The sequence below is a fragment of the Neofelis nebulosa genome, chromosome 10, assembly GCF_028018385.1.
Source record: "Neofelis nebulosa isolate mNeoNeb1 chromosome 10, mNeoNeb1.pri, whole genome shotgun sequence".
Classification (NCBI taxonomy): Eukaryota; Metazoa; Chordata; class Mammalia; order Carnivora; family Felidae; genus Neofelis; species Neofelis nebulosa.
Genome location: NC_080791.1, coordinates 88,472,130 through 88,494,699, shown reverse-complemented (window position 1 = coordinate 88,494,699; position 22,570 = coordinate 88,472,130). Strand labels below are relative to the sequence as shown.

At 50.4% G+C, this 22,570-nt stretch overlaps 1 protein-coding gene across 3 annotated transcripts in view; it reads left to right on the top strand.

The window, feature by feature from the left end:
* ELF5 (E74 like ETS transcription factor 5) overlaps positions 1-22,570 on the top strand; it is a 43,750-nt gene that overhangs the window by 18,668 nt on the left and 2,512 nt on the right. For all 3 annotated transcript variants that reach the window (XM_058688606.1, XM_058688607.1, XM_058688608.1), the window contains exons 2-4: positions 251-375; positions 11,035-11,268; positions 14,771-14,821. In XM_058688606.1, coding sequence (XP_058544589.1) covers positions 251-375; positions 11,035-11,268; positions 14,771-14,821 — 410 coding nt within the window. The remainder of the gene's footprint in view (positions 1-250; positions 376-11,034; positions 11,269-14,770; positions 14,822-22,570) is intronic.

Here is a 22,570-nt window from a genome sequence, read left to right as displayed (position 1 = left end):
TCTCACAGTTCATGGGTTCGAGCCCCGTGTCGGGCTCTGTGCTGACAGCTCGGAGCCTGGAGCCTGCTTCGGATTCAGTCTCCCACTCTCTCTGCCCCTCCCCCATTTGCATTCTGTCTCTCTCTCTCAAAAATAAATAAGCACAAAAAAAAAAATTTTTTTTTAATTTTAAAAAACAAGTGTGCCCAGCTGGGGGCTCCTGCAGCGTGGCCCTTGTCTGCCTCCTCACAGTCCTCTCCTGCCGTTGCAGGGTGATGTTGGACTCAGTGACACACAGTACCTTCCTGCCCAACACGTCCTTCTGCGACCCCCTGATGTCGTGGACTGATCTGTTCAGCAATGAAGAGTATTATCCTGCCTTTGAGCATCAGACAGGTGCGTACATCCAGAGAAGCCCATCTGAGCTGGGAGAACTGGGGCAGGAGGTGGTGCTGGCCTCCAGGAGGTGGCAAGGCCATGCTGGGGGCCCGAAAATGCCAGCGCTCACCAGTGTGCATTGGAGGACTGGAGGAGGTCTGGGCGGCAGGAAGGACAGCTTCTGCAGAGAGGAAAGCACTGGAATCTTCACCCAAACTCCTCCCAGCTCTGTGGCCTTGGGGGCTCCACTAACTTCTTCAAGCCTCATTTTTGCTAGCAGATGATAATGCCAATGTCTTGGAGTTATTATATTTAAACAATGGTAGTGGAAAGAAACTCTTAGCCCGGAGCCTAGTAGACTGTTATTGCTTGGTCATTATGGTTTTAGCTAACATTTGCTGAGTACTAGCATTGTTTCAGGCCCTGCACCAAGCACCCACCCCATCCTTATAGAAGACCTAAGAGAAACAAACAATTATGATTTCCATTTTATGGATGAAGAAACTGAGGCACAGAGAGGTTAAGTGAGTTGTATGAGGTCTTACGGTTGGTTAAGCTTCACACGGGTTGACTTGAGCACCTGTACCCTTAACGCTCCTACATGGTCATCTTACAAATGATATTACCGTGTGGTTATTGATATTAATATTGCTGGCTTTCTCTGAGCTTCTATTTCTTTATCCCTAAAGATGATGAGAAACTCTCTGAGGATTAAAGGAGCCAAACTGCGTAAAATATGTAGCTTTGCACAAAGCAAATGTTCAGTAAACACAAATCCCTGCACTGACCCCCAGGCCTCCCTTCCCCCGCCTCATCCTCTCTTGGCTGGTCTTCTCCACCTAAAAAGGAAGCATGGGGCCTTATGCAAATCTGCCAAAGGGAAGCCAGCTGAGCTTTGCCCCAGAATCTTTCTGAGGGCCTCTGTCCCCAGGTGCTCGGGTGACTGCACATCACAGCAAACCTGGCAGACTGCTATCGCAGCAGGTGCACACCCTGAGGCTGGTGATGCCAGTCCTAATCAAGCTGTCAGTCCTCACGGGGCCTTAACCCTGTGCATCCCAGCTTGGCGTGGTCCACACTCAGGGGCAGGAAGCAGGTGGGTCCATCAGAGGCCACGCCTCTGAGGATGCTGCAAAATGTCCCCCACTGGAAGGAAGCCCCTGCCTCCAGGCCGGGGGCCAGGGCCACACAGACAGACTTGAGGCACTCACCTCCATAATCCAGTCCTGCACGGGCTCCCAACACCAACCCATGTATACACGCATGCACATGATGTCTCTCACTCTATCTGAAGGGTCCTGAGTCAGCCAGATACATATTGCAATTCTCCTTAAGGCCTAGAAGCACCTCATTTCCTGAATTTGAAGGAAGAAAGTGAAGGCTTACCTGTCCGCATCATCTCCCCATATGCCCCATGATGGCAGGACCCAGAGAGAAGGTCCTTCCCTCCACCCATGCATGACCCAGACCTGCCATCCTGGGAGCCCCCTCTCCCTGCCTTCTCTGCCAGGTGGCAGCTGGGTGGCAGTGGGAGGAGATGACCTCAGCTGCCTGCCCCGGGGAAGTGTTGCAGGCATTGGAACAGTTTCCGGGGTCATCAAGAGCTGAGGCTTTGGAGCCAGGCATCCTAACTGTGAAGTCTGGCTTTGATATTTAATAACTGTGCCGTCGTAATTTCTCATGCCTCAGTCTTCTCATCTGTAAGGTGGAGATAGCAATAACGCCTACCTCATAGAATTGTTGCGAGGGTAACTTGTTAATATATGTGAAGTGTTTGGGACACAGTCAGGCACAGGATAAGCACACACATGCGTTTAAAAATGGACTGGCGGGGCGCCTAGGTGGCTCAGTCGGTTGAGCAGCAGACTTCGGCTCAGGTCATGATCTCGCGGTCTGTGAGCTCAACCCCCACATCGGGCTCTGTGCTGACAGCTCGGAGCCCGGAGCCTGTTTTGGATTCTGTGTCTCCCTCTCTCTGACCCTCCCCCATTCATGCTCTGTCTCTCTCTGTCTCAAAAATAAAATAAACATTAAAAAAAATTTAAAAATAAAAATGAAGGACTGGGGCGCCTGGGCGGCCCAATCATTTAAGCACCCAACTCTTGATTCCGGCTCAGGTCATGATCCCAGGGTCGTGAGATCAAGCCCCACATTGGGCTCAGCACTCAGCGTGGAGCTTGCTTGGGATTCTCTCTCCCTCTCTCTCTCCCCCTCCCCCACTCAAGCTCTCTTCCTAAAAAATAAATAAGTGAAAACGAAGGACTACTTTCAGTTTGGGAAGATGAGAAAGTGGTGTTTTCACCACAGGCAGTGGTGATGCACAATAATGTGAATGTACTTAATGCCACCCAACTCTACACTTGAAAAGGGTTAAAATGGTAAATTTTAGGTCTATTTTACCACAGTAAAAACAAAACAAAACAAAACTGAAGGGTTAACAGAAGTGATCACCAATAAGATTGCCGATGGGGCTGAAATTCAACAGCCGTACATAAAAAGACTGAGGCCCTTGCATTTCCATCAGTGTAACAAGGGGATGGACCAGGTCTTTGCTAGAACCCTTGCCAGAAGATTCTCTGATTCCTGCACCACAGATGCAGCCTTCTTCTCCCACCACCTGTTGAGAAAATATAAAGTCCCACCAAGGCATGCGGCCAGTGAAGACAAGATATCCTCCAGGAGTGACCGAGCTCTCAAACACTCCCGGCTTTGGAGTTGCCACCTGCCTGCCCTGGATTCCAGAAGTTGCTGAATGTCTCTGACCTCCCAAAGGTGGTCAGAGAAGCTGGATGTGAAAGGGTAGCAGAGCGCTTCCCCAGGCACTGCGTGGGCCCTGGAGGCCCTGGCTCTCCCACCGGTGGGAGGAGCGACCAGCAGGGCCTCTCTCTGTCCTTTCTCACCCAGAGAGGTGACGCGTCCGTCTGAGTGTCTGCAGCCCTCTCTGAGAAGGATGCAGCACGTTCACCTCTGGATATGACCCTGCAAACTTCCTGTACTCCGTGGCCAGTGAGACCTCTCTGCAGCCTCAAAGGAAGCTCCATCTTGAATTTGCAGTTGTCCCAATGGCAGCTCCCTGTTCGAGTCTGGCTGACGCTCTCACTGACCACCAGCACCGTGACTTTGGCAGGTTTTTTTTCTAACGTCTCTGGGATATACTTTCCCAGCTGGAACGGCCTTTGCCTCTTAGGGTTGGCAGGACGGATAGTCCACAAAGAAAGCGTATCGTCAAACGCCAGGCACTTGGGAGGTGCTCACCGTTGCCAGGAACACCTCACGGTCCTGCTCCTCTCTTCAGTTTTCACAGTGAACAAAAGCAACAAAGGTCTCCTTCTCATCCGTTCCGATTCAGAGTTTGACAGCTTCGATACTTGGAGACCAAAGGGAAAGAAAAGGAGAAAGAAAGGGTGTGCCCACCGGACGAACGATGTCTACAAGAGGGCAGAGAGGAATAATCAACTCAGTCCGGAAAACCAGCTGTTTTCACAACCTTTTCAAATGGCTTTAGCAGACAGCAGCTGAATTTGTGCCCTCCCCGCGCTAACCACAAAGGGTCTGACCTGCTCTTCGAAGCACGCCTTCTGTGTGGGGAGTGGATGGTCACAGATTGCAACATACCCTAGAGTTTCATTCACTCGCCCTGGCGTTCCCTCCTGCTCCCTTAAACTAAAGGACTGCAAATACTGGACAATTTTATCCAAGCGTGGCAGGCGTGCTACATATATTTTACAAGCATACGAGACTTCGTAAAAGATTTCCCCGCTCAAGCGCTGACGAGCCACGGAGTATCCTGGCTCCGCGCTGAGCTTCTGGCACTCCATCTTGAACCTCCCCACACGCCCACATGCCACCCTCCCGCTGTTTGGCGGAGTCGCCACACCACCAGGCGGTACCCCCTCTGCTCTGGATTCTGGTTTATAGTTTGTCGGCAGCAGCGGTTTCTAGATCGGGGCAGTTCTGGGGGTTCCTGAGAGGTCCCTCGGGGACCTCAGGTGACAGTTGAGAAGGCCAGGCTCTGGCTCCCCCTCCCATCCCCACGCACCTTAAAGACAGTACAGCACGGTGGTCGCTAAGCCTCAGGTGTAGGCGCGGAAGTACACGTACCCGACCTACTGCTGGCTCCGCTGCCTACTCACTATGTGACCTGACAAAGGGATTTCACCTCTCTGTGCCTTACTTTCTTGGTTTACTTTGTAAAATGGGTGATGTGATCTAGGACCTGGTGGCACAGTGTGGACGATACCACGGGCACAAAGAGTCCGGTATGCTAACTGGTACATCCTAACACTCGTGCGTCAACTATCGTTACACCGGGAGAAATTTTATTTACATTTTTTTGATGTTTTTACTTATTTTTGACACAGAGAGAGGAGGAGCTGGGGAGGGGCGGGGAAAGATGGAGACAGAAACTGAGGCAGGCTCTGTGCTGACCGCAGAGGGCCCGACTCGGGGCTCAAACTCGTGAGCCATGAGATCATGACCTGAGCAAAGTTGGATGCTGAGCTGACTTAGCCACCCAGGCGCCCCTGGGAAATTTTATTTAAAGAAAGAACTTTATCTGAAAAGGTGGAAAACCTTTTGGGTATTAATACCCGGAAGATCAGGGAGAGAGGCATGTGGGTCCCATGTGGCATTTCTAAGCAAGATTCATGTGCTGGGTATAGAAGTCTGAGAGCGCACGCAAAATAGAGTCTAAGAATTTCTAAGTCAAAATCAGATAAATAAGCAAAATCCACTGAAAAGTGGGAGATGAGCCCGTGGCAGTGATCACAACCCCACGAGCACCCCCTAGAGACAGACCTCAGCACTCACCACCGCTACCCTATCTGGCACACACCTGAGCCTCCTGGGCAGCTGTGGCCTCAGGACCACTCAGGGCTGGCTGCTCCCTGTCCCTTCCTAGCCCCACATGCCCCAGGCCACAGCCCTTTGTTGATAGCCACCAGCCCTTCCAGTGTTTTTCCCATCCAGTTTCTTATGCTGCTCCGGGCTTCCCTCCCATTCCACCATCTCATGGTCTAAATCATTCCACAGCCTTGGAAGGAATGCTAAGAAGGGCTCTTGGATGGAGTCAGACCATCTCTGGGAGGAAACCTGGAAACAATTTATCATTTCAGGCTTCCCCCCTCATAAAGTCCTTCCTTTCGGTGACAAAGCCACAATTGATGGTGCCCCTGTGCTACCCAGTCCACTCACCGGCTCTCTTCAGTGCAGCCCCAGGCAAAAAACTTTCCCAACTCCCTATGCTAATAAATCATGCTAATTATGGTCCAGGCTGTCTAACTCGGGCCTCCTCTGACCCAGACTGTCTGCCTCCCCACGCCGAGCCCTGGGCTTGCTTTGTTCTGCTTCTCCTCACCTAGACTGAAGCTCTGGTAAGGAAGACCTCATTTCCCTGAGAACAAACACAGTCCCAAAATAGTAACAAATTACAGGTGGCTCCCATTGAAGGCTTACTGCCGTCCAGATAACTGGGCTAAGTTCTTTACAGGCATTTCTTTTCCTTTTCACAGCAAACCTTCTAAGAGGTAGGCACTATTATTATTCTTGTTTTACAGAAGGAAGCTGGGGTCCAGAGAGGTTAGGAAGTCAGGACTGCACAGCTAATATGCTGAAGAATCAGGACTGCAAATCAGAAAGGTCCATGCCGCAGCTCAAACTCAGCTAATCCACACAAATCCCTTCCAGGTCTTTTTCTTCAGGTCCCTTCCACATCAGGTTAGTTGATGGGACAGTTAGAATGGAGGATGGGAACAAGGGTCTGATTGAATCCAGGAGCTGGCAGGTTCATTTAACTTCACAAACCTTCTCATCGAAGTTCCCCGATCAGCAGAGGAGAAAGACCAAGTTCTCCTACAAAGGGTCTGGGAACATAACTCAAAGCTCGAAGTTCAAACTATTTTTACAGTCTGCAGATTTCACATTGTGTTGCATAGCAAAGAAAAGTCAAAATCTCCCCCCACCTAGATTTTTGCTTTAAGTGAGGCTCCAAAATAATGAATAGTGTTGGCTCCAGAATTTCTATGTAGGAAGGGCTTGGGGGCAGCAATTCATGTGGAAGAGATGGCAAAGGGACTCGCCTAGATTTTTTTTTAAGAGCACTTGGCGTAAGATTGAGAAGATAGCAGGTGTCTGTAACAAAGCAGGGAAGTAGTGGATTAATGGACCCACTCTCTGGCATTACCATTGGAGATGCCCAGACATTAATCATGTGGGCCCCCTTACCCTTGGCACTCTCTGTGGGGATTTAGCCCCTGCCCCTCCACCCCAGTGGGGAAGCATGGGTCTCATGTGCATCCTGAACATCAAGCATTTTACAAAACCACACAGTGTCCCCACATTTTGGACAGCATTGGTTGCCTAACTCCTGCTGGCAATTCAAGGACAAATTAGCTTGCTTTATAGTATAACTTCCTTTATTTTCATAAAGAAAATAAACCCAAGTCTCTGGAAAGGAACAAAGCTGCCGACCTACACACACACACACAGACACACACAGAGAACCTATTAGAAGTATTTGAGGAAATACAATCAAAGTAGAGCTATGGGTAGCCCCAGTACTAACAAGTATAAATGGATGGTATTTAATGAGCACTTACTACATAAACGCCTGCCTCTCTTCTAAGTGCCTTCCATGGACATTCGCGGTTGACCATGTGGGCATGTGAGTGTGCCAGCCCAGCTCTACAAGCTTAAGTCTTCCCTCTGAGTTTAAATATACCGCAGGTTATAGCATCACTTGTGAGAACTACCCCCTAACCACCACCAGAATTGCTGAAAACTCCCTTAGCTGCTCAGTTCTTCCTCCCAGTGTAGCTGGCCCTTGAACAAATGTCCTGACCCACTTCCAACTTCAAAGTTGCTGGCTGAGTCTGATGCTTAATAGTGGCCTGTGGATATTTAGATTAAGTCTTCCAGGCAGGAGATGTCATTTGCACACATAGGCAGAAGGGCTTATGCTCAGCTTCCCCAAAGAGTTTTGATTATTTTATAAATGCTAGATGCATTGAGAAAAACGCTTTGTATTTCCAGACAACACAACCTATTAAAGATAATATATTCTGTGGGTGCATTACCCTTTCCTTTCTTAAAATTTACTTTTAATTTATTTTTAAATTTTTTAATGTTTATTTATTTTTGAGAAAGAGAGAGACAGAGAGACAAAGCATGAGCAGAGGAATGGCAGAGAGAGAGGGAGACACAGAATCCGAAGCAGGCTCCAGGCTCTGAGCCATCAGCACAGACCCCAATGCAAGGCTCAAGCCTAAGAACTGTGAGATCATGACCTAAGCCGAAGTCAGACATTCAACTGACATTACGGTTTTTTTGTTTTTTGTTTTCAGTTCACACCATTTAATGTTTATTTATTTTGGAGAGAGAGAGCACGGTTGGGGGAGGGACAGAGAGAGAGGGAGACACAGAATCCGAAGCAGGCTCCAGGCCCTGAGCTGTCAGCACAGAGCCCAACGCGGGGCTGGAACTCGTGAACCTCGAGAACCTCGAGATCATGACCTGGGGCGAAGTCAGATGCTTAACCCACTGAGCCATCCAGGGGCCCCATCCTTTCTTTTATTTGCCCTGAGTTCATGTCTTTCAGGTGGCAAAAGAGTCTTCTTCATGCCATTCTAAAGACTGTAAATCTGGTCATCATCAGTCTCTCATCCTCTTTCTGATTTTTTAAACCTTTTTAAACTAAATTTTATACATGTATGATATTATACATATATATGTAAATTTCACATTATCTTATATTTTACATATTACACGTTAGACATAAACTTTTTATGTATAGCATACCATACACACACACACACACACACACACACGTGTGTGTGTGTGTGTGTGTGTGTGTATAATTATCATGTGCGTTTATGCCTTCAGTATGCCTTCGTCCAAATCTTTTTTAGTCAGTCTTTGAGATGTGTCCGACTGGGTCCTCCTCAACCGAGGACAGTGAGGTATGATATGATGCAAGATGGAAGAGTTGATGTGGACCTAACTCCTTTACTGACTACCCACATGGCCTTAGTAGAGTCACATAGCCTCCCAGAATCTCCTTTTTCTCAACTATAAAGTGGGGACAATAATCCTTGGTCATTCAGCCAGTCAGTTCCACTCACTGAGCACCCACAGCGGGGTAGGCCAGGCCGTGTGCACTCCTGGCTCAGGGTGAGCAAAGCAGAGCTGGCCAGCCATGTGGAGTTCAATGTTTGGGGGGGGGGGGGCGGCGGTTAGGCATGAATGCTTCTGAGAAGGACACCTGAGGGGGCTGTGCGGACGTGGGAAGGCTCCCTGAGATGGGGGAGTGAGCTGTGGTCTTGAGGATGAGCAAGAATTAGTTAGGAGACAGTAGATGGAGACCTTGTTCTGGCCCAGAAGCAATCCTGAGGGAGCCACAGGGGAGAGGGTGAGGAGGGGCCAGAGGAAGCAGGCCTTCCTCACCTCTGTCAGCCTCATCGCTGCACCCCTCTAGTGAGGACAGGACCATGGAAACACACGGCAACCAGAAAGCGCCCCATGATGCTGACTCTCTTTGCCCTCTGTGTAGTGAGAACAGCCATTTTCCTCTTAGCTCCGGGGGCTGTGGGAAGGCCTTCCCTGAAGAGAGCCCGCCATGCTTGGCTCTGGCTCTGGCTTTTCTCCAGGGGGAGCCGCACACAAAGCCTGCTCTGTGGGTGAGCTTCAAAGGAGCGAGCTGAGGGGAACAGAGCCTGCCAGCAACACCTCCTCGTGTCAGTGCCCACCCCCACCCAAGCATTTCTCCGAATCCTCCAGGCCCTTTAGCGTCCAGAAACAACATGGCCCTCTTCACGTGCCAAAGAAAATAACAAGGGGGTGGAAGTGGAAAGAGGAGGGAATGGAGACTTGGCGAAACCTTTCCACGGAAAGAAATAAACTGTATCCTCCAACTGTTGCACACCGATAGCCATCTCCGTTGGGGACTCAGCTAGGGACCAAGGGTGGAAGAATTTCAAGGCTCATAAACATCCCTCATCAGAATACCAGGAATGTCAAAGGCCCCCGAGGTTTACTCAAGCCAGAAATCAGTAGATGAAAGCACAGACCAGACAGGGGAATGGCCGCCCTATTTTCCCAGTAGACCCTATTGGCCCCAAGGTGCCCCTCACGGGCTAGTGGGCGGGCCGCAGCCAGCGACCAGCAAGCAAGAAGTGAGGCGGCCTCCTCGCTCTCCTCACCCACCAGGTAGAGGCAACATTGATCTCGACCATCTTGCCAGACTACCGACCCTTTATCCACATGCATATAAAATTCTGATTACAAACTTAAATGAAAACAAATCTATTGTTTAAGTTGACCACCCCTCAATCCACTCCACGGTAGGGAAAGAGATTTCTGGAAGGGCTCTGAGTTTTAGGGGGAGCCTCAGTTTCCCCCTCTGTGAAGTAGCCTGATCTTTCCTATTTGGGAGGATTTGAGGCACTTGAGAAGCTGACACACCAGGGGTGCTTGAGGAGCTCCTGAAGGAGCAAGACTCCTGACAGGCAGCGAACATCTCTCTTGCCTTGGATTCGAAGCTCCATAGATTCACTGTGGCAGCAAATGCAGCATTTGCCAGGGAGTCAGAATAGCCTCACTGACATTTGCTGTGGAGTCTAACTCTGAGTGACACTTTCTGTCGTCGACACAGCCTGAGCCAGTCACTGTGCCATCCTCTACGTTCTGCCTTTCTCCTCACTTTTTCCACACTCGTCTGCCACCCTTTTCTCCTGGCATTGGGACAGAGCTGTTGAGCACCCAGTCTCTGTTCCAAGCCAAGCATGGCCCCTTCCCAGCCTCCCAGACAAGATGGTGCCCACTTCTCTCTGGGTTTGTACGGGGCTCCTCTGACGGAGTGACGGGGCTCTGGCCTCAGGATAGAAAAGCATCATCAAAACCACAGAAGCAACAATACAATCAACTCCCCCACGTCTCTCTTCCCCAGAGGAGACCGCTAAGGTGATCCAAGCTCTGTCGGACTGCGGGCAATGTCTCACCAGCTCGAACCCTCGGCCCTAGATGACCAGAAACAGCGCACGAACCAACAGCTAGTGTTGGCAACTGTTGTAAGAGCAGAGGGAATCAAATCAGCTTCAGATTGTGTCTGGCACACAGTCAGCATTTAATAACTATTGAGCTGTTGATCGTTTTCTAGGCGCTACACAGCCTATATACATTAACTCCAAATTGCATCACAGCCCTGTGAGTTGGGCATATTATACCTATTTTACAGATGAGGAAACTGAGGCTTGAATGTCTATGGACCCCGCCCAAGTCACAAGCAGCCAAACTAGGGTTGGAACCCGGGCTCGTCAGGCCCCAAAGAGGGTGCTCTTGATAACCTGTTGTCTGAAACCGAACCACTGAAGGGCCTTGTTCTCCCCTTCTCCGCTACTTCTCCTCTTTCTAAGCATCGGGACTAGGTCCAGGCACTCTCAAGCCATGACTGGGTTTCTCACCCGTCATCCTCTCTCCTGCCCCGACGTCCACCTGTAAGATCCAGTCTCTTCTGGTTTTTGCAGTGGAGTAGGTAACCTGGGCCCCAGAGCACCCCAAAGCCAGAGGCTCTTTTAACTCACAGCAGAGGGGTGGGGGTGTTAACACAACCGAAGCCTCCTTCGGGGGCCCTCTAGAGGCTTCCCTGGGGGCGGCTGTCCCTCACTTCCCTCTCTTCTGGCGTAGCCTGCGACTCTTACTGGACGTCCGTCCACCCCGAGTACTGGACCAAGCGCCACGTCTGGGAATGGCTCCAGTTCTGCTGTGACCAGTACAAGCTGGATGCCAACTGCATTTCCTTCTGCCACTTCAACATCAGCGGCCCGCAGCTGTGCAGCATGACTCAGGAGGAGTTCACCGAGGCGGCCGGCCTCTGTGGGGAGTACCTCTACTTCATCCTCCAGAACATCCGCTCGCAAGGTCAGTGTCCAGAGGGCCGGGCCTCCAGGGGAGGGGCCCGGGACTGGGACCGAATGACCCCACAATGTGACTCACACGGCAAAATCTCATTCGCTGGAACTCTCTGTTCACTAACATCCCCGTCACCAAAACCTCTCAATACCTGGAAGTTCTAGTTTGCTAGGATTAGAGATCGTAGGTCAGAGGGAGCAAGTTAAGGGGAAGCAAGTTGAGTGCTTTTTTTTATACGAGAAGAAAAACTAAAAAGACATTCAGGAACCAGATACAACAAAACAATGTATTGTGTTAATTAAGATTTGCAACCATAAACCATGGAAGAAGAGGTTTCTGCTTGACTTTTCATTAAGCAGAAGGAGGAGAAAGTTAACTAGACCCTTTCTCTTCCCATTTCCAGAGGAGTCCGATTCATTGACATTTCGTGATCACTTTCCTAACGGTCAAGGAGAAACAGCCAGAAGGTGGCGTCAGTGGCATTCTTTAACATTTCAACAGGCCCTGCGAGAGCGGAATGTTGAACAGGTGTTTTAAAACTGGATAGGTTTCTTTTTGAGAACGTATAATTCTGCATCCCCATGTCACACATAAAGGAACTATGGTCCCAAGCTATTAAGTGACTTCTCCGATGTCATACAGCAAACAGGGTTAATTCATGGAAAATCAATAGAAAGCAAAGGCTTTGAGTTCAGAAAGACCTGTGTTCCAATCCTGACTCCAACACTTTGGAGCCATAGGTCCTCTGGCAAAGGGCTTGCCAACTCTCTGGATTTCCACTGCCTCGTCTGTACCCTGGGATAATAATACACCTTCACAGGTGACAGGTTTCAGTGAAACATTGCCTGGAGCAGCAGAAAAAAGGGTAAATGCAATAAATGGCAGCTGTTGTGTTTTTGGTTTTTTTTTTGTCATTATGAATATAACCAAGGGGAAGAAATTTTTAAAAATAAAGGAAACATATTTCAGCTCAATTTTAAGAAAAGACATTTCTAAAGGTTAGCACCTTTTTTGGGGGAAGACTGCTTCAGAATATACTCAAGGTAGGAAGCTCCCCATCACTGGAGATAATCAAGCAGTCTAATAGCTCCCTGATCGATGGGGGTGCTGGGGCAGTGATTCCTGTCTGGGCAGAAAACCACAGAAGACCTTCCAACTCTAAGAATTCTTTGCTTTCCCCTTGCTCTCCCCAATCATGAGTGCCTGAGGGTGGGCAAGCTATAGATGTTGGCCCTGGGGCACTGCTCAGCTTCTGTCCTGGGAGCCACGACCCATCGGGGGCAGGGAAGGGACAAAGAGACCTGCTGTCCGTTGTTGTCTAGTCCTGGCTTCTTTAGCAAGTGACAGTGCCCTGCCAGGAGCAGTGGTCTGGGCGTAGAGTGGGCCCTCCCTGAAAAGGGGAAAGTCTGAGTAAATCACAGCAGCTCCGAGTAGAGCTCCAGGCTCCAGCACCTTCTGAGGGAACCTGTTTGCATGAGAACCCCTGGGCCACAGAGAGGGAGGTGTCCCATCCAGGAAGAGGATGCAGCTTGGCTTTGCCGGCCTTAGCCAAACATCGTGTCCATCAAGTTTGTCCCCAGGCCCCCAGCAGCCACTGTGCTGGGGTCTCTTCGCATGGGTACCTCCCTTCCCTGACACATGTTACAACCCCAAATCCCTATTCCTGGTGCCAGTGCCCCAGGGTCGGTGCAAAACAAGCCCAAAACAATTGTTTTTCAAACAGACCATATTTGGCTCCTTCTTATTCTGAGGAATCCCTGGAGTCACAAAGCCAACTCTAACGGGGGAATTTCAGGCCAGCAACGTTCTTCAAGCAGGAATGTGTGCTGTGTATTGTGAACTGAAGTATACGTATTGTGACCAGACTTCACGGTGGCCCAATTTGCCTGGGACACATCGTTTTCACCTATTATCCCAGAGTAGTTGTTACTAGCACTGTCTTTCATTCTCAAAAGTGCCTGCATTTGGATAATAAATTAATTATATGGTGATCTGGTTATTATCTAGTTTAGGCCTTCTATTATTGCACAGATTAGGACTCTGGCAGAATAGGACACAGAAGGGCCACCTGGGTGGTTCAGTCGGTTAAACGTCCAACTTCAGCTCAGGTCATGATCTCCTGGTTCGTGAGTTCAAGCCTCCTGTTGGGCTCTGTGCTGACAGCTCTGAGCCTGGAGCTTGCTTCAAATTCTGTGTCTCCTTCTCTCTTTCTGTGCCTCCCCTGCTCGCGCTCTGTCTCTCTCTCAAAAATAAACACTAAAAAAATTTTTTTTTGAAAAAAAAAAAAAAAAAGAATAGGACACAAAACAAGTACGTTTTGACAGCGGGAGGAGCTACGGGGCAGCGTAGGACCCAGCGTGCTGTCCGGTTCGGAGGTATCTCAGTAAGATTTAAGGGCCTGGAAACCCGGGGACGCTGGTTGCTGGAAGATGAGGTCAGCAAGGAGTGCGGGGGCCACAGTGGAGGTGGAGCGGGTCCCTCATCGGTTAATCCTCTATCCTGTGCTCTGGTGGCCCTGTGGGCAGAGTGGACCGTGGTGTCCCGGCCGAGCAGAACCCATCAGAAAATGGCGCTAGGAGGGGCGCCTGGGTGGCGCAGTCGGTTAAGCGTCCGACTTCAGCCAGGTCACGATCTCGCGGTCCGTGAGTTCGAGCCCCGCGCCGGGGTCTGGGCTGATGGCTCGGAGCCTGGAGCCTGTTTCTGATTCTGTGTCTCCCTCTCTCTCTGCCCCTCCCCCGTTCATGCTCTGTCTCTCTCTGTCCCAAAAAAAAAAAAAAAAAAAAAAAAAAATGGCGCTAGGAATAAACAGTCCCAAATGTGCCCTGTCCCGGCCTCCTGAGTCAGTGGAAGTTAGTGCTCACTGGCCACCAAGCTAGGACAGAGGTGTCCTTTTTCCTGTACTGCTACATGGTAACTTGATTGGAAACTCCAGATTCACCCCCAACTCACCCCATGCTTCAGAGGAGGAAACCAAGGCCCCAACATGGCCCCCCAAATCCTTGTTAAAGCCTCTCAGCGGGCCTTGCACTTCTTTGGGCCTCCTGCGTCCATTTTCCCCTGTGACCCGCACGTAGCAGGCATTTAAATCCCCAGAGGATTAGAGGCTACATCATAGACCACAGACCCTGAGAGCGGAAGGGGGACTCAGTGGTAGTTTTGTCACCTGTGGCCAGTGAGGAACACGAGCCTGGAGACTGAGTGACTGGCAAGGTCCCACTGGGGTCAGTGACAAGGTCCAGCTCAGAGTCCAGGCCCGCTTGGAAATCCTAGAGGCTGCTGGAATGCATGGCCCTGGGGCCCTCTCCAGGAGGCCTTTAAAAACCAGGAGACTGTCATCTCCCAAGGATGGCTTCAGGGTGGCCCAATTAGCGCCAGGTGGTCTCCAAAATTCTTTCTGAAATAAAACTACCCCACAGAGAGGACAGCTGTCCCCCCTTCTCCCCGCACCCCCTCTCCTGGCCAAGGAACCCAGGATCACGGTGCGGTTTGTGGACTTCTTTTTCTTTCCTAGGTTACTCCTTCTTTAATGACACAGAAGAGACCAAGGCTGCCATCAAAGACTGTAAGTAACCAAGTTCAAGCTGTCCAAGGCTGTGCTGAGGCTGCTGTTGGGCACGGGGGCTTGATGGTCCTTTTGTGACCACGTTGAAAAGCTGATGACCTAGAAACGGTCACAGACCAGGAGAAGACAGCAGGGAGAAATGTGGTGGGCAGAGCACGGGGCTTGGATTTATGGATTCCTTGCCCTCCCCAGCCTCAGTGTCCCTATCTGTAAAATGGAGTGGCCCTCGCCAGGTCGTGGTGAGTTGGAGAAACAGTGCACATGAAGTGGCTGGCAGATGCCAGCGACGTGGACGCTCCAAACACTGGTATCTGTGAGCAATAATCATCATAATGACTAGCCATGGGGGCCTTGTAGCTGCAAATGTCTCTCAAGATCTGAGCTCACTAAGCAGTTTTCAATTACAAGGGGATGGAGGACCTACAAGAGCCCTATTGATTCTGAAAACTAACCCTCACAGTTTCACTTTTGCAGACGGAGGTTTAGGAAAGGGAACTTTGGAGCTTTCTTTTTAATTTTTTAATGTTTTATTTATTTTTAAGACAGAGAGAGACACAGCGTGAGTGGGAATGGGGCAGAGAGAGAGGGAGACACAGAATCTGAAGCAGGCTCCAGGCTCTGAGCTGTCAGCACAGAGCCTGATGCAGGACTTGAACCCATGAACTGCGAGATCATAACCTGAGCCGAAGTTGGACGCTTAACTGACTGAGCCCCCCAGGTGCCCCTGGAGCTTTCATTTTTTTAAAGACGATGATGGTTATTACTTTTAGTTGCCAAGTCCCACACAACGGCCCTGGCTTGGGAACTAAGAGGAGATGTGGGTGCTGGGTCCTGGGCAGGCCCCTTCCCTCCATAGACTTCGCTCCTTCATCTACAGAGACAGGACAGAGCATATGGGTACTGCTGAGGCCTCTGAGGGGCAGACACAGACAGATGGGTTCTTATGACTTATTGTTTCTGTTCTGAAAGTCCCAAGCAATCAACTGAGGATTCAGGTTATCTGGTTAATGAAGGGGTTTTTTTTTAATTAATTTTTTAATGTTTATTTATTTGTGAGGAGAGAGAGAGAGACAGAATTCAAGCAGTGGAGGGGCAGAGAGAGAGGGAGACACAGAATCTGAAGCAGGCTCCAGGCTCTGAGCTGTCAGCACAGAGCCTGATGCAGGACTTGAACCCATGAACTGTGAGATCATAACCTGAGCCGAAGTCAGGCACTTAACCGACTGAGCCACCCACGTGCCCCATGAAGGGTTTTTTCATTCAGAGTTTTAGTGCAGGAATAGCTGCATCCATGAACCACATTCTGTAGGCTTACAGAGGCCCGAGGTGCCCCATGGACCCCAGTGGACCTCACAAGAGCAGCTCTGCTTTCCGTGAGGCGTCCCTGCATTCAGGCCTCAGAGCATAGCCTCGTCCCTCTCCCAGCTCCACTAGAATCCTTCCGCAGCAGTCTGCAGGGTGCAAACCCAGCTGTCTCCACCCAGCCCAGGCCAGGAGAAGCCCCTGGAAGAAATGAGCCCACTGAGGCCCAGGGGCAGGCACCTGCTGTATTCCTAAGCAGCAATGAGTCTGACCTGCCTGACCCTTTCTCAGGGGTCAGTGTCTCTACCTATAAATGGGTGTCTTTTTGCCAACCTGCCTTCCTCACAGCTAGGAAGAGATAGCGTGTCATAAGTTCTTTAGAAGAAGTTGTTACATGAGTATACAACTAGCCCCAATTAGAGTCATTGCTATTATAATAATAATGGCAGTTAGCATTTACTGAGTGCTTACAAAGAGCTGGGCCCTGTGCTAGAATCTTTATAGATACTGTTTTAGGTAATCTTCTCAATAACTCTGTAAGACAAGACCTAGTACCACATAGGAACTAAAGCTTAGAGGTTAAAGGTTAGGAAGGTGAGCAGCCCAAGTGTGTCTAAATCTGAAGCCCTTAACCCCTACTCTCCTACCCATTTCTTTCTTTCCCTTTTTTTTTTTTAATTTTTAAGGTTTTTTAATTTAATCCCCCAGGCACCCCTTTTATTTCCCTTTTCATTCATTCATTCAACAAATATTTATTGAACACCTACTATGAGCCAGGCCCAGGCACTTACTATGTGCCATGTATGCACTGATGAGGATAACTTTGGTCTTGCCTTCATAAAGCAAGACAGGGAGAGAGACATTAAACAAATAATCCCCATAATAAATATGTGATGACTAAGTATGACGATATCACAAAGGAAAAAGACAGGGTGCTGTGTGTGTGATGGAGGAAAGATTGTATTTAAATTAGGGACCAGGGAAGACTTCCTGGAAGAAGAGATATTTTAAATTAAACCTAAAGGATGAAAGTTAGCCAGGAAAAGAAGGAAGAAAAGGGTCCAGGGAATGAGTGGCAAGTGCAAAGGCCCTGGAGCAGGATCAATTTTGGAGCCCTTGAGGAAGAATCAAAAAAAGGCTAGAAACTCTCACACTAGGAGGCTCAATATGGTAACCACTAGCCACAGGTGGCTATTAAATTTAAATAAAATTAAGTAAAGTTAAAATTCAGCTGCTGAGTCACACTGGCCATATTCCAAGTGCTCCATAGCCACAGGTAGCCAGTGGCTACCACATAGGACTGCTCAGCTTCCTGTCACCATGATAAGTTCTCTTGGACAGCACCTTGGTAGATCATTGGCCACATCAGCAGAGGGAGGAGTGGGAGCTGAGGCCAAGAGCAGGGCAGAGGCAGGTCATGTACAGCTCTTGAGTCTGGATTTCATTCTGAGCAGTCTGGAAAGCCACTAAAGCAGGAAACGATAAGATCCCGTCTGCATTTTAAGAAGATCTCCCAGACTGCGGTGTCTAGGTCAGGAAGGAGGACAGCCAGGAGGCTACTGTCCAGGAGGAGAGTGATGGTGATGGTGGCCCAGACCAGGTGACAGGAGGGACAGAGAGAAGTTTCTGGAGGCAGAGGTGGTGATAAGACAAGGACTCTAAGCTGGCTTCTCTGGCACATGCACCCATGGAGACAAGCACTCCCAGTGCATGCCCTGCCCAGCCTGCTGCAATCAGGGAGGAACAAGTTCTAGACTGAACTCAGGGTCATGTGGTCTGGTGAGTACAACCGAAAATGAGCACCACAGCTTTGCCGAGTTGCAGCCTCCACGGCTACAGCCAGGAAACCACAGCCTTCCCACTGGGCCCCTGGCTCTCTCACAGATTTCCCCAAACAGAAACCCTAATGTACAGTTTAGTAGGAACAGATCATATAAGGGGCCTGTTCTAGAAAGTCCAGGACATATGATCATGATGCTCACCGCCCAGGTGATGTTTCATGACCATCCACCCCAGAAATGAGCTATGCCAGCCAGAGGCCAAGGCCTTGGCCAACCAAGACAACTGGCATCCTGGAGGCTTCAGGTAACGTTCCCATGAGTCTTCGGTGAAGATTAACATCACTCATTGGCATTTGTAAAACACGTGCCCAGAGCGGTGCCAGGAAGAGTACTGCACATACTTTAGCCCATTTAATCTTCATTAAAACTCCAACAGGTGGTTTTGTCACTCCCATTCACACCTGAGGAAATCAGAAGAGCAATAACTTGCAAATAAGATGGGATTCCAATTCATTTTCTCAAAGTCTGTTCTTGTATACACTATGCCATTCACCAAACACACACACACACACACACACACACACGCAAACATGCACATGTGCACAAGCGCCTAGACCCTTCTCTTCATTCTGTTGCCCCCTCAGCTGAGACCCAAGGCTCAAGAATCTTCTGGGTCTGGGCCCAGCTCTGCAGTGATCCAGAGAACGAGATGATTTTCAACTTAGTACCTGCTGAAGGGACCCAGGCCCAACAAGCTCTGAAACTGTTGGACTGGCCCAAGTGACACGCCCCAGCCCCTCCCACCCCCCACTGCAGAAATGCCAGAAAACAAAGCCTGAAGGCCTGGGTTCTAGGCTCAGAGCCTCTCCTCCTGACACGGAGACTGGGCTCTATGGCACCGCTCACGTCGTGGGGATGTGATGAGCTGCTTTTGGAAACTCTGCCTCTCCTGCCCCATATTGGCTTCTGGACTTCAGTCAATGACTGAGAATATATCCTTTGGCCACATTTTAACAGTCTCCAGCCTCAAGGCAACCGAACCTTTCCAAATCCCAGAGACAGCAGAGAACCGAGGCCACGCCCCAGTCACCCCACACTGGCACAGCCTAGCTGCGGGGACACATTCAAGATAAAGATAGTTCTGGGGCGCCTGGGTGGCGCAGTCGGTTGAGCGTCCGACTTCAGCCAGGTCACGATCTCGCAGTCCGTGAGTTCGAGCCCCGCGTCAGGCTCTGGGCTGACGGCTCGGAGCCTGGAGCCTGTTTCCGATTCTGTGTCTCCCTCTCTCTCTGCCCCTCCCCCGTTCATGCTCTGTCTCTCTCTGTCCCAAAAATAAATTAAAAACGTTGGAAAAAAAAAAAAAAAAAAAAAAAGATAAAGATAGTTCTGAGACAGGGAGAAGTGTCCCCCAGAATACCACTGGTAAAGAAATACTGCGGGTTCGTGGGGGTGCTGTGGCCTCCGGCTGGCATCAGTGGAGGCTTTGACTTGGAAACCTGCCTCTGCCTGGCCATCTCATTGATGGCCACAGCGCCTCTGCCCCCGGGGCCCCCCAATGCCACCCTGCCAAGCCAGGCCTCCAGTCTAGGGGACCCGTGAGTGGCTTCAAAGCCACCAGTGAGGACTGGGGGCAGATAAAACAGAGTTATGTGTGGCAAGACCCACAAGGAGAGGCTCCCACAGTCCACATAACCCCGTTTCACACTGACCTATCCTGTGTTCACCCCAGCCAGCCGAATACCCCTCATCTGCAACACATGGAAGAAATCATAAAAATTAAAAGGCCGACTTTTCCCCTCCCTCTTCTTGCCGTTTTGGCATTTCAGCGAAACCTTATTGTCTCTTCACCGGTTAGTAATTCACCTTCGTCTATTTTCACCACTCCAGTTGCTTTCTCTCTTCTTAAAAGATTAAATTAACCCAACAACAGGTCTGCCCCGTGGGGGATGCTGTGCATGCAGCATAGTCTGAGGGGACAGAAGGGCATCGGTCTTTCTTGTCGCAGTCGACCAGCTGTCTGTCCTGCTCACCTGCTTTCACGTCTCTCCACCTGGCAGCTGTCCCCGTTCTCCACTGACCTCGCCCGGGCATTCACTTGTGGTTTGCACATACCTGCCCGTGTGCGTGGGCCTGTTTTTCCACATCAGTGCAATTCCAGGCTGTAGCATCTGAAAGGGTGAACAGGCCCAGGGACCCTGAAGGCTGAAGGCATGCGTGCGCCTCATTGTTTGCTCCAGTGGACATGCACTGGGGCTGCCGGAGCTTAGGGCTCTGAGGTCGGCCTGCTCCGGCGCTGGCCAGGCACGTGACCTGCCCCGTGCCCCGCCCCCCTACCATCCGGGGCGCCGCTTTCCCTGCCCCCGCCCGGTTTCAATATTCCCAGCATTTATCACCGGCCAAAATGGTCCATATTGGCTTGTTGGTGAGATGTTGCTACCCACTCGGAAGTCTCAGAGGAGAGACTTGGACCTCTTTTGGGCCGTGCCTCCAGCACCGCGTGGCGTGGGCGTGCGGTGGCTCACTACTCGCGAACCAACGAGCCAATGACCTGCAGTGTGCTCCCCGAGCCCCCTGTGCCGCCGTTTATTTCCGTGTCACGTGGGGATAGGAACAGAGGGTCACCACGAGGGTGGGTGAGGTGAGTACCCGGCCACAGCACACGCTCAACAAGCTTAGCTCATAGTTAGTCGGGAAATGTCTGTCAAACACCTACAATGAAAGAGACAGGCTAGAGTAATAGCTCCAGACGTCAGCTCTGGAACGGAACTGCCCTGGGTTCAAGTCCTGCCTCCACCGCTGGGGATGAAATCTTTCAGCTCTCTGGGCTTCCATTTCTTCCTCCATAAAGTGGACATAGCAACAGCACCACACAAGGTGGTTGCAGGAATTAAATCAGATAGTTTGCGTGAAGCACTTAACAAGCACTTGGCATTTAGCAAGCGTTCCACAGTAGAGCAGAAAAGAGACAAGATCAACCACTGCAGTGGAGTAGAACTAGTGCTGTGATACTAAGGCACGCACAGTCGCTAGGAGACAGAGAGGGGACCTGACCCAGGGGTAAGTTCAGAGAAGACTTCCTGAAGAGGTCTGGAGAGCGAGAGTGGGTTTGGTGGAAGTGGGGAGCAGGGGGCTATGCAAAGGCCCTGAGGCAGGAGAAAGCCGATTTGCATTGGGACTGTCTAACTCAAGAGCAGGGAAGAAGTTGGGAAGCAGCAAGACAGAAGGCTAGAGAGCTGGGTGGAGGTCAGTTTGTGAAAGGCCTGACTAACGTGGCGGGCTTCATCCTGGAGACAAGAGGAGGCTACTGCAGGATGGTAAGCCAGGGAGAGACATGACCCAGTAGCACTGAGACAGACTGACCTGGTCAGCAGTGTGGGACACAGGACACCATTCCTTTCCTTGACAACATACTTACCCTTTCATCCAGTGATTATAGCATAGTCTAGCATACCTACTAGACTCACAGTACACATGCTTAGTACAGAATGGCATGTGGTGTAGTGGTTGCTCAGTACTACCTACTGAGTATCTACCATACTCCAGGCCCTGGGCTGGGTGTCGGGGGGACAATACATCTGGAGACACAAATCCCTGACTTCTGATGGGAATAAAGCGTGAACTAAATAAAAGATGTTCTACCAGGTTCTACGGTGATAAATATTAAGGCAAAAAAAAAAAAAAAAAGTAAAATAAGGGATTGTGGATACAGGATGCTGAGTAGGGGTGAGTGTGTGTGATTCCACTGAGATGGTGACTTTGAGCAAAGATGGAGAGGAGGGCCCGAACCACGGATATCCGAGGGAAGAGCACTCAGGGCAGAGGGAGGGCAAGTGCAAAGACCCTGGGGTAGAATGTGCAGGTGAGTTTCAGAAAGAGCCAGGAAGCCAGTGTGGCTGGAGCAAAGTGACCAAGGGGAGCGGCGGGGGTGGGGGGGGGTGGGGGTGGGGGTGGGGTGAGATCTGGTACCACCTGTTTCGTTTATCCGTAAACCATATACTACTTTGAAACGATGCTGTGCGAGGGTCTCAAGCGGTTACTTACAGCGTGAGTTCTAATTGAGCTCTGTATTGAGTTCCTGCCTTGCTTGATGCTATTCATCAGCTCTGGTCTCTCTCTGCTCCTGCTAGTGTCCCTTCCAGTCTGTTCCGCACACCCGAGCCAGAAAAATTTTCTTAAAATGTGGATCTTGGGGCGCCTGGCTGGCTCAGTCGGTTAAGCGTCCGACTTCAGCTCAGGTCACGATCTCGCAGTCCGTGAGTTTGAGCCCCGCGTCGGGCTCTGGGCTGATGGCTCAGAGCCTGGAGCCTGCTTCCGATTCTGTGTCTCCCTCTCTCTCTGCCCCTCCCCTGTTCATGCTCTGTCTCTCTCTGTCTCAAAAATAAATAAACGTTAAAAAAAATTATAAAAAAAAAATTTTAAATGTGGATCTTGTCAAACTCCAAAGTCTTCACTTTACTCTTTGAATAAAACCCTGAGTCCTTACTATGGCCTGTAAGGAAGGCCCTGTGGGCTCTGCCAGAAGCCGGCTTCCCCAGCATCCTTGTCTGCCCCTCCCCTGGGCACAGATGCCTGCCTCACTGGTTCTCTCTGCATGCTTGTCTCTGCACATGCTGCTCCCTCCCTCCGGGACCCTCTCGCACCTCCTCACATCTGCCCAGATCCCTCC